The sequence below is a fragment of the Cucurbita pepo genome, chromosome LG12 (assembly GCF_002806865.2).
Source record: "Cucurbita pepo subsp. pepo cultivar mu-cu-16 chromosome LG12, ASM280686v2, whole genome shotgun sequence".
NCBI lineage: Eukaryota > Viridiplantae > Streptophyta > Magnoliopsida > Cucurbitales > Cucurbitaceae > Cucurbita > Cucurbita pepo.
The window spans coordinates 7,244,590-7,253,530 of NC_036649.1; the positions used below are offsets into that span (position 1 = coordinate 7,244,590).

Here is an 8,941-nt window from a genome sequence, read left to right on the forward strand (position 1 = left end):
TTTTTTTTTTTTTTTTTTTTTTTTTTTTTTTTTTTTTTTACGCGGGAGAAAAGAGTTTTTGCATGCAATAAATTAAAGGTAAAAAAGAGGAAACGACATAAAGGGAATGGAATACAAGCGGAAAATCGTGAAATGGGGAACGCCGCTATTGCCATATATATTTCATAATTTGAATGGAGGACAAAGGGCGTAATTTCGAGAAAATAAGGAGGGTATTCACGTAATAACACATATATTCTCGAACCAAATTGAATAGAAACTTCCGTATAAAAACCAAACCAAACCAAACCGAACCGTTTCATTTTGCTTCGTTTCTCTCAATATTCAAAATAAAAACAAAAGGGAAAGGGGAAACCCGATTAATTGTTTTTAAAACGAGTTTTCGGATTTTTGTGTCCTTTTGTTTTTCTCTTCCAACGCCGCAGAGGAGGAGAGCACTACGACGCTCAAACCCTAATAACAAACTCTCTAATGGACCAACGCTCGCCTTTTGCTTCTCTTTCTCTCTCATTTTTGATTAATTAGAACAGGGAGAAGAGAATTGGAGGGATGTGGAAGACGACCGTCTAATCGGGATTCTCTATGCTGTTCTTGTTCTAATCTAATGGCGGATGATAAAGAGAGGGAGAGTGAACACGGCACCGCCTCATGGGGGACTTGGGAGGAGCTTTTACTGGCTTGCGCAGTCAAGCGCCATGGATTTAAGGATTGGAATTCTGTTTCCATCGAGGTTCAGTCTCGTTCTTCTCTCCCTCATCTTCTAACCACTGCGCGTAACTGTGAACTCAAATTCCTTGACCTTAAACGACGGTTTACTTCCTGCCAAAACGGCGCTGGAATTGCCGATAATAAGGTCGATATTACTGTACCTTGGGTCGATGAGTTGAGGAAACTCCGCGTTGCCGAACTCCGACGAGAGGTCCAGCGCTATGATGTTTCAATCAAGTAAATNAGTGAATGAATTATTTACCCTCTATATTTAGTTTGTGGTTTTTAATTCCTTAATCTTTTTTTTTTTTTTTTGAAACGTTATTTTTATCTTAAAATTTTCAGATCTGAGTTCATCGTATTGAGATTTTCGGCAGCTCGTTGCAGTTGAAGGTCAAGAAATTGGAGGAGGAGCGAGAACAAGGCATGAGCGATAGAGAGGCCAGCACTGGAAAACCAGATCTAAAAATGGAGTCCAGAGAGCGTCGATCAGAAAACGACAAAAAGCTCTTCGTTGAACCAGACCACCGGTCCGGAATAAACGGAACAGTCGCGAAGCCTCCGGTAGTTCCCGGCGAAGATTCTGACCGGGAGGATTTCTCTGTAAACCAATCCAATTCCACCGGTTCCAAAAGCGGTAACCGTAAAAGCACCGCCGAAAACGATAAATCCGAAACCAAACCGGAATTCGCCGGTTCATACAGACCAGAACAAAACCGGAGAGCCGTAGAACCAGCCGATCCACAATCGGATGACGGAAGTACGGACACTGTGGCTAAGAACTCGACGTGCGACATATCGGAGACAAAAAAGAAGGAAACGCAGCGAGTCGACGACTCGTCCGAGTTAGCGGACTCAGAGGCTCAGTCAAACGGCGGAGAGACGGCGACAAGGGAGAGTAGCGAAGTACAGAGCTCGGCGAGCTTGACGGGGAGGATGAAGAGGAAGAGACTCCTCAAGAAGGAGATCTCCGGCGGTAGTAGCGGCAATGAACCTCGTCGGACGCCCGCCGTCAAGTCACGGCCGTTCGACGAGGTTTTGCAGATGATACGAGCGCACAAACACAGCTCCTTGTTCGAATCCCGTCTCCAAAGTCAGGTAATATTTCTCCGTTTCCCTCTGTGTCTCTCTTCCTTTTAGTAAAATAATTATGTTTTAAATCCTTTTTTATTTTAAAAAAAAAGAAATTAGGCTTAAAATAACCATAACAACATAATTCCAATATAAAATATTAAACGAAAACAAAATACACATAAAAAGTTGATGGGAATCACTAAAATGGGTAAATTAAACTATTTAAAATATTTGTATTATTAATACTAAAATTGAAGGTTAAATTATGTTTTAGGCTTAGTAATTATTTCTTATGAATATTATTTATAATACAAAAAATTGATTTGATGTGAACCAATGCTATTAATAGCTTTACGACCAATAAATTTGGACCATTTCCAATTGAACATTAATAAAAAAAGAAAAGAAAAAAGAGGAAGGGGGGACCATTCGCTTAATAGCTTCGTTCTATNTTTTTTTAAATAATTATAATTTTTTTTATTATTAGTATGAAGTCTTAGTAAATGGTATTCTTTTTTTTTTTTTTTTTTTTTTGGAATTTTTGAAAATAAAAAATATAGTAGTTTTGTTCAATACTAAGATCATTTCTACCCAATTCATGATTTTTTTTTTTTCCTCTTAATTAATTTATTATTCGATATAAATTGATTAAAGATTCGGCTGAATTTATTTTGAATGCGAAAGTTTAACTTGTGCATTATTTTATCTTTTTTCATTTTGATGAAAAAAGAGAGAACGAAAAGAACACCGAATTCGAGGGGTCATGAAGAGATAGTATTTTGTCTCGGCGTATTGGATGTGCTTTTCTAGGCTATTAATATTGAAATAACTTGGGCCATGCCCATGGCTGATAGGCCCTTGTTTCCCCACCCAACTCCCATTAGGCCCCCTCCCAAGCTGAGTCATCCACCATCTTTTTGCCATTTTGTTAACCTTATTTCAATAAAGATCATAGGGTCTTTAGGGAACACGACAGGCCTGGATATTTGGGTATTGATGGTTAGCATTTTTAGTAAATTTGTTTTTCTATGAGATCTTCTGTGCTAATGTTCTAGGCTAAGAAAGAGAAAAGTAGGTTAGGAGGAAAGCTGTGGGTGGTATTTCAATCAAGTGCTTTTGTTGATGGCTGACCAATTTTGTCTTGGGTTTCGCCTGTTTTTATGGCTTTGTATGTAATTTTCACAACGACCCGTGTAGGTAACTCCATGTTTTTTCTTGCAGGAAACGGAAGAGTACAAGGGCATGGTGCGGCAGCATTTGGACTTGGAAACAGTTCAAGCCAAGATCAATTCTGGCTCTTATTCCTCCTCCACCCATGCATTTTACAGAGACCTCTTGCTTCTTTTCAACAACGTGGTTACCTTCTTCCCCAAATCCTCAAGGGAGTCTGTAGCTGCTCGTGAACTCCGTCTTCTAGTCTCCATTGAAATGAAGAAGGCTCTGCAGGTTGCTCAGATTGACCCTTCACCTGAAGTAGTGGATTCATCCCCAACGATTCCTTCTCGATCCAAGGGTCCCGATCTCGAAGGATCACAGTCTTTGCTTGCAAAGCAGAAGTCCTCTGTTCCTATAATAGTTTGTCGGAAACGAAGCAAAATTTCATCCAAGCTTTCATCGACGACAGGTCTTGGTGAAAAAGGTGAACGGAGCAATGATGATGAGAAGATAGCTGTTGATCTGAAATCAAGTATTAAAATTGCTTCAACAAACCCTGTTGAAGACCAGGGCACTACAAAAGATAGCAAGGTTAAAGAGAAACCCATAACTGGAGCAAGAAGCATGAGAAGGAGCAATGATAGTGCCACAAACTCTAGCGGCCCTACCATCAAGAAACAGAACACGAATTCTGGATGGAAACCCAGTTCGGGCAATGAAACAGAGACACAAATCCCAATCCCAATCCCAGACAAGAAGAAATCCGATACAGTAACACTGGAGAAGAAGCGAAGTGCAGCAGATTTCTTGAAGAGAATCAAGCAGAACTCACCTGCAGAGACTACAACAAAGAGAAATAGCAGAGGTGGAAGCAGCAGTAGTGTTGTTAATGCTGCAACAGAACAAAAGAAGGGCAGTGGTAGCAAAAGTGAAAAAGGAAAGGAGAGAGTGTTGGCGATCAGACAAAGCAACGACAAGAAGCGTCTGAAGGAGGATGGCAGCAGCCCTTCTAAGCGCAGCGTCGGGCGACCACCTAAGAAGGCAGCCGAGGCTGATCCCACTCCAATAAAAAGAGCCAGAGAAGGGGTTGGAAAAGAACCTCTAAAGCGGCCAAAGAAAAGGGCTAGAAGGTGATCAGCTTAGATTGTTTGTGTATACTACTAGTATTAGGACTAGAACTAGGACTAGGACTAGGACGACTCAGTCTGCAGTGTATTGATCTGTATTGCATTTAATTAATTTTACTTCTAATTTGTAACACGAAAAAAAAAAATTAGGCACTATTTTCTTTGGTTTCCCCCACTAAAACTACTCAACCAGAACGTTAAATCTAATTAGGATCTTTTTATAAGGGCAAATCCATTTTGTTCCAAGTACAAGAGGAGGCTATGTGGTGTCTGTTGGAGATGAGAAAAAGCTCTAATGCACACGTGGAGAATGATCATTGGGTATTCATTTTAATGTCTTCTTCCAACTCAGATGACGTCTGTGTATGGCCCCATCAGCTTTCCTATCTTAATTCTTACCATTACCAAAAATGGGAGAATTAGAAGAAAACAAACAACCCCATCTGGTATTTTACAAGGAAAAAGGAGCTTGAGAGTTTAGGTGTGTCACTCCCCAATTAACTCAAAACTTGCTTACCACATCCAAGTCACCTTTTTTTATCAACAGGATGCTCTTGCAGAGTGAACCACCTCCGTTTCAAAGTAATTATCGTTATTCCCGGTCCATGGATTGCTCGTGCGAGAACCGGTGCCCACCTTCGTCTGTTACAAAAGCAACCAAACCAGACAGGGTATCAAGGGATGTAGAGTTACCATTCAGCTGGCATTATGGATTGTTCTAAGGTGGTCCATACGAACATCGTCGTAAGCATGCGAAAAGAGTAAACGAGAAGCATAGTTGAGACTGAAATGAAACTTACCGCTTCCGACATCAGAAATATCTCCGAGCTTATTAATGGCATCGATAAGTGATTGTTCGTGGTCCTGGACAGAGTAAGTTAGTGTATGAATTAAAAGGTGAAGAGAATAAAATGAAAGACTGCAGCTGAATCAAATGCTTCTTACATTGAGAACTCTCTTTGCCCTTTCAATTTCAACTGGATCTGGATGATTTGAACCAAAGACTCTCTCCAACTAAACAAAAAAGTAAAAAATGATCATATATGGATGCTAGAAAGCCAACAAATTCATAATGGCCAAAAGAACAAATCCCTTGTGCTTGTACCTCTCTAATTAGAGTTGGTGTGTAGAGTATCCGTATATCGTCGGATGTCTTCTTGCCGATGCCATTTTGGGAGGGCAAAAAATATTTTCTCGACTGAGACTTGGCGACTCCTCTACCTCTACCTGCACCAGAGCCATCACGACCTACCGAACGGTTCATTCCGTGACCTGATCCACCATAACCACCTCTATGTGGGATTCCTGGATCCTCATCAATCCATTGGATGTCCTCCGGAGATATCTACACGGCCAATTCTAGGTATAAGCACAAGCGATGATTGTATTCCATTTCTAAGAACTCAGATCTTTGAATTCAGTGAAATTTCGAATACGTAGTGCTGAATTCGATTACATAACATAGCGGAATATCCCGTGAAATTTAACAAATGTATCTTTCCAGGTAGAAATCATATAGGCAAAGAAATAAGTTATGGAAGGAATCGTTGCCAATCCAGTAATCGAAAAAAGATACAAAAACAACGTGAGATCCCACATCGATTGAAGAGGAGAACGAAACATTCCTTATAAAGGTGTGGAAACCTCTCCCTAGCAGACGCGTTTTAAAACCTTAAGGGGAAGCTTGAAAGGAAAAGCTTAAAGAGAACAATATCAGCTAGCAGTGGGTTTGGACTGTTACAAATGAGATCAAATCCAGACACTGAGTGATGTGCCAGCGAGGATGCTGGACCCCAAGGGGGTGGATTGTGAGATCCCACGTCGGTTGGAGAGGGAAACGAAACATTCCTTATAAGGGTGTGGAAACCTCTCTTTAGTAAACGCGTTTTAAAACCTTGAGGGGAAGCCCGAAAGGAAAAGCTCAAAGAGGACAATATCTGCTAACGGTGGGTTTGGGCGGCTAAAACCCATCATCCATCCCCAAAAACATGAATTTTGTGCCTATATGATTTTCACAAGATTTCAGATACGGAAAAACCATAGAAGTGAGGATGCAAGTATCTCGAGTTACAAAGAACAAGTGGTAGATAGATATACCTCTAAGAGATTAACCCACTCCCACGTCTCATTTGCAGAACCAATATCATAAACCAAAGCGTGTCGTCCCTGAGTAGACATAGATGTACTTTCAGCAACATTCCTTACCGAAATACGAATTAGTATACCATTAAAAGAAGATAATTTACCTCAGCAGCATTGTAATCAGTTATAACAGCTTCATAAAAGTTATTATCATCCGGCCATCTAGTTCTTACTTTCCTCCCAATAAATGGATTCAATGATGCTCCTTCAGCTGCCTCAATGGCTCCAGAAGAAACCCTATTAGCAACTTGACTCCTGCCACTAGGAACTGAAGTTTGGTACTGTTTAGCTACAGATTTTTGTTTTTTGCCCTTGGTGGTAGGGATAGCTCCTCGTTTTGCAACGGACGACGATGGCTGATGAGGAGAAGCAATAGTTTGTTGGTGGAAGGATGGAGATGGACCAGTAAACGACTGTGGAGGAACCAAATGGGTTAGTTTCTGTTTCTTGCGCGATGCAGAGACGGTAGGGCTGGGTATCGGATCGTGAATAGCTTGGCTGGTACTGAGCTTACCAGGCTGATGCCCACCTGCCTGTCTCCACTCCCTATAACATGACCCAAAGGTATCCATCAATATTAAAAAGAGCCCTCAAAACTACAACCTCTTAAAGCATTGGTTAATAGTTTTCTTTTTCGTGTTATCGAACCTTATACTTCTAATCATGTCATCCGCGTTAACTCGTCCTAGAAGCTCTCTATGCTCTTCATTTGATAATCTTAACTCTTTTCGGAGTTCTGTGATCAAACTTTCTTTCTCCTAAAGAAAATACATTCCGTGAGGCAATCGTTAACGCCTGATCAAATAAATTTACGACTATTAGATACTTGAAATATAAACAAAAGTACCCAAGTAATGGCATCAGCTTGAGCTTTAAAGGCTCTAAGAACAGAACTGTAAGCTTCCTTCTCAAGTTGATGAATTTGAGCTTCCATGTCAGTTTCACCATACATCCTGTGAAATGGAACAGAACCCATGCCTGATCTTCCATTCCCTGAAACACGGCCACCTCCTCTTGCAATTCTATTCTGGTGCGATGGAGGGAGATCGTCATCGGTTCCTGAAATGGACGGTGTAAGAAATTATACAGCTGAATTCAAGGTAGTCATTGTGTAACGACTCAAGCACACCGCTAGCATATATTGTCCTCTTTGGGCTTTCCCTTTCATTTCCACACCCTTATAAAGAATGTTTCGTTCTCCTAATCCACCCTCTTCGTAACATTAGTAGCCGCCAAAACCTTCCCCTAGCAGACGCATTTTAAAAACCTTGAGGGGAAGCCCAAAAGGAAAAGCGTAAAGAGGACAATATTTAACCACTGTTTGGAGTGTTCCAAACAGAACATCAAAACTGATAAACTAGTTCCTTCACAGATACTTTTAAATGCTCAAAAACCAAACAGCCAATCATCCAAACAATTACAACCATTTTTATACATGGTATGTTCTTAACCAGCTCATCACAACTCATGGATTAAAGAATTCCCTCAAAAACAAGTGTAAAAGGTCTCCAAGCCTCACAAAGCAAGATTGGAAGCCCAACAGAGTAAAATTCCCAAATAGAACACTTGAAAACCCTAATAATTGAAACGAAAGCATGATTAGAGTTAACTTACTTACCGCTACTATCATAGGGCTCGAAGTCCATAACCAGTTCGCAAACCGACCGAAAACCCTTGGATACACTCAGAAAGACACCGACAAGAATAATGTAGAAAAAGAAATCGGGAACAGAGGAGAGTAGAGGCGCCGAGTAATGTGGCGTTGGAGCTCAAATCTGGCGGGAAGAAGACGAATCGCCGGCGGAGTGCGCAGAAATTGGGGTTGAGATTGAGATTGAAGTGGATGAATTGAAGTGAATTACGTAAAATGGGAACCGACGGCGATGGAGATGAATTAGAACACTATGAACTCCTAACCTGAGTTTGGGACTGAGTTTGTGAGCGCAAGAACAGTTTTCTGGTCATCAAATTTATGAAAAAAAAGAAAAAAATTCCGGGACAACGGATGTGAACTCGATTTACAGCTGAATTATTTCCGAGCTTATAGTTGTATTCGATTCCGCTCGCTTGGAATTTACCTATTTGCCCATTGGTTTATTCTTCTTCATTTCAGCCGCAAATCGACACCCCCCTCGTTTTCCTTCGACTGTCGACGTTATTCAGCTGTTCGTCGTCGCACCCTCTGCGGCTCGAACGACAGGTTGCTTCTCTGGCTTGACATTCCATCTCTGACAGCTTTGGGTTCGAACGACGACGAGGGGTTTTCGTCCGACCGGCTTCGGCTTCTTGCTGCGACCATGATTTTGGTCTCCGACAGCGCAAGGCACTGCCGGCTATGGGTACTCGACATCCTTCGACGCCGGTCCCTTTGCTTCGACATTGGTCCGGTTTCTTCAACATTCACGGTCGGACTCTTCGCTTGCCTCTCCTTTCTCTTCCACGCATGATCGNTTTTTTTTGTTTTTTTTTTTTTTTTTTTTTTTTATAAAAAATTATTTTTTTAAATGTCGTATCCATATATAAAACAGGCTATTTCTCAACTATTTTGTCTAAATAATAATAATAATAAAACATTACTAATTTATTTTAATTTTTTGTAAACAAATAAAATACATTAATATAGGAATAAAACTAATATTTCACGTGTGATTTTTTCTAATTTCGAGATTAAGCATGGGGGAGTGTCACAATCCAAGGAGTGATTGTGCCTCTAAGTAAGTCGTCGAGGATGATAA

At 40.8% G+C, this 8,941-nt stretch overlaps 2 protein-coding genes across 4 annotated transcripts in view; one reads left to right on the forward strand and one right to left on the reverse strand.

Annotated features, from left to right (window-relative positions):
- Nucleotides 1-358: 358 nt before the first annotated feature.
- The window catches only part of LOC111806995, a 32,122-nt gene continuing 23,539 nt past the window's right edge, over nucleotides 359-8,941 (forward strand). Inside the window, exons 1-3 of one of the 2 annotated variants that reach the window (XM_023692551.1) lie at nucleotides 359-945; nucleotides 1,086-1,806; nucleotides 3,004-3,819. In XM_023692551.1, coding sequence (XP_023548319.1) covers nucleotides 605-945; nucleotides 1,086-1,806; nucleotides 3,004-3,819 — 1,878 coding nt within the window. In that variant the 5' untranslated portion in view covers nucleotides 359-604. Of the gene's footprint in view, nucleotides 946-1,053; nucleotides 1,807-3,003; nucleotides 3,820-8,941 lie in introns of both variants that reach the window. The other variant, XM_023692552.1, reaches the window with a different exon arrangement.
- On the reverse strand, nucleotides 4,262-8,642 carry LOC111806998 (protein EMSY-LIKE 3-like). 2 transcript variants are annotated; one of them, XM_023692560.1, is made up of 9 exons: nucleotides 8,285-8,642; nucleotides 7,054-7,265; nucleotides 6,855-6,964; nucleotides 6,311-6,752; nucleotides 6,162-6,230; nucleotides 5,170-5,409; nucleotides 5,010-5,078; nucleotides 4,865-4,928; nucleotides 4,262-4,706 (listed from the first exon to the last, which is right to left on the reverse strand). In XM_023692560.1, the coding sequence occupies exons 2-9, from the start codon at nucleotides 7,180-7,182 to the stop codon at nucleotides 4,657-4,659; spliced, it is 1,173 nt and encodes a 390-aa protein (XP_023548328.1). In that variant the 5' UTR covers nucleotides 7,183-7,265; nucleotides 8,285-8,642; the 3' UTR covers nucleotides 4,262-4,656. The 2 variants fall into 2 exon arrangements, with proteins under 2 accessions (XP_023548328.1, XP_023548327.1); XM_023692559.1 differs by lacking the exon at nucleotides 8,285-8,642 and adding an exon at nucleotides 7,825-8,263.

Coding starts and splice junctions, on each gene's coding strand:
- LOC111806998 (XM_023692559.1), bottom strand. CDS start 7,852: ATGGACTTCGAGCCCTATGATAGTAGCG. Junction 6,231..6,310: donor CTGATTACAATGCTGCTGAG/GTAAATTATCTT, acceptor ATGTCTACTCAG/GGACGACACGCTTTGGTTTA. Junction 5,410..6,161: donor AGTGGGTTAATCTCTTAGAG/GTATATCTATCT, acceptor TTGGCCGTGTAG/ATATCTCCGGAGGACATCCA.